General features: G+C 41.6%; 1 pseudogene across 1 annotated transcript in view; it reads left to right on the top strand.

Moving 5' to 3' along the window:
- The window catches only part of TEOVI_000106900:pseudogene, a 1,044-nt pseudogene extending 678 nt beyond the window's left edge, over positions 1-366 (top strand). The window contains exon 1 of the mRNA in view: positions 1-366. This exon is cut by the window's left edge and continues 678 nt beyond it. Within this exon, the coding sequence occupies positions 1-366 (366 nt within the window).
- Positions 367-604: the final 238 nt, after the last annotated feature.

The following is a 604-nucleotide window of genomic DNA, read 5'->3' as shown; positions in this document are numbered from 1 at the left end:
CATTATAAGAATGGGCTTCCTGAAATAAACGTCATGACAAAGTCCGGTGGGGTGAGCAAATGCCTCAACTTACCACGCAATAACCTGTATAAGAGTGGTGCGGTAAACAATTCAAACAAAGTACTGGATTGGCGTGATGATGCTGACACTGTCACTCACTTTCTACTCAAACTGAAAATACGGGACATCTTTAGCACCCTCATCGCACCTTTTGCTGCTGGACAACCACCTTCTGCACTCTTGGACATGATGGCCAATATCACTTCACTTTACTCTCGTTTCAATGAAGTCCACAGGAGTTTCACTTCGTTGCTGTTCGACACGAATAGCATTGATAATGTGAAAAGCACTAATTCTACCATCTGACAGATATTTTCAGATATTTTCCCTCGTTCTATAATAAAAATAACTTTACGCGTGCGTGCTCTCATCCTTTTCAACTGATAATTTCTTTATCTGGAGTGTCCCTGTCTTGGTTATCTTAATTGTGAGTGGTAGTGACCGTGGTTGTCGCTCCACCATTTGTGTTGTAGGGTAGTGGGGTGTGTTAATTCTTTCTGCATGTGAAGTAAGGAAGAAATATTTGGTTTTGTGCTCACAAGAG

The sequence above is a fragment of the Trypanosoma equiperdum genome (assembly GCF_001457755.1).
Source record: "Trypanosoma equiperdum strain OVI genome assembly, contig: ctg_276, whole genome shotgun sequence".
NCBI lineage: Eukaryota > Euglenozoa > Kinetoplastea > Trypanosomatida > Trypanosomatidae > Trypanosoma > Trypanosoma equiperdum.
This window is presented reverse-complemented; position numbering and strand designations above follow the sequence as displayed.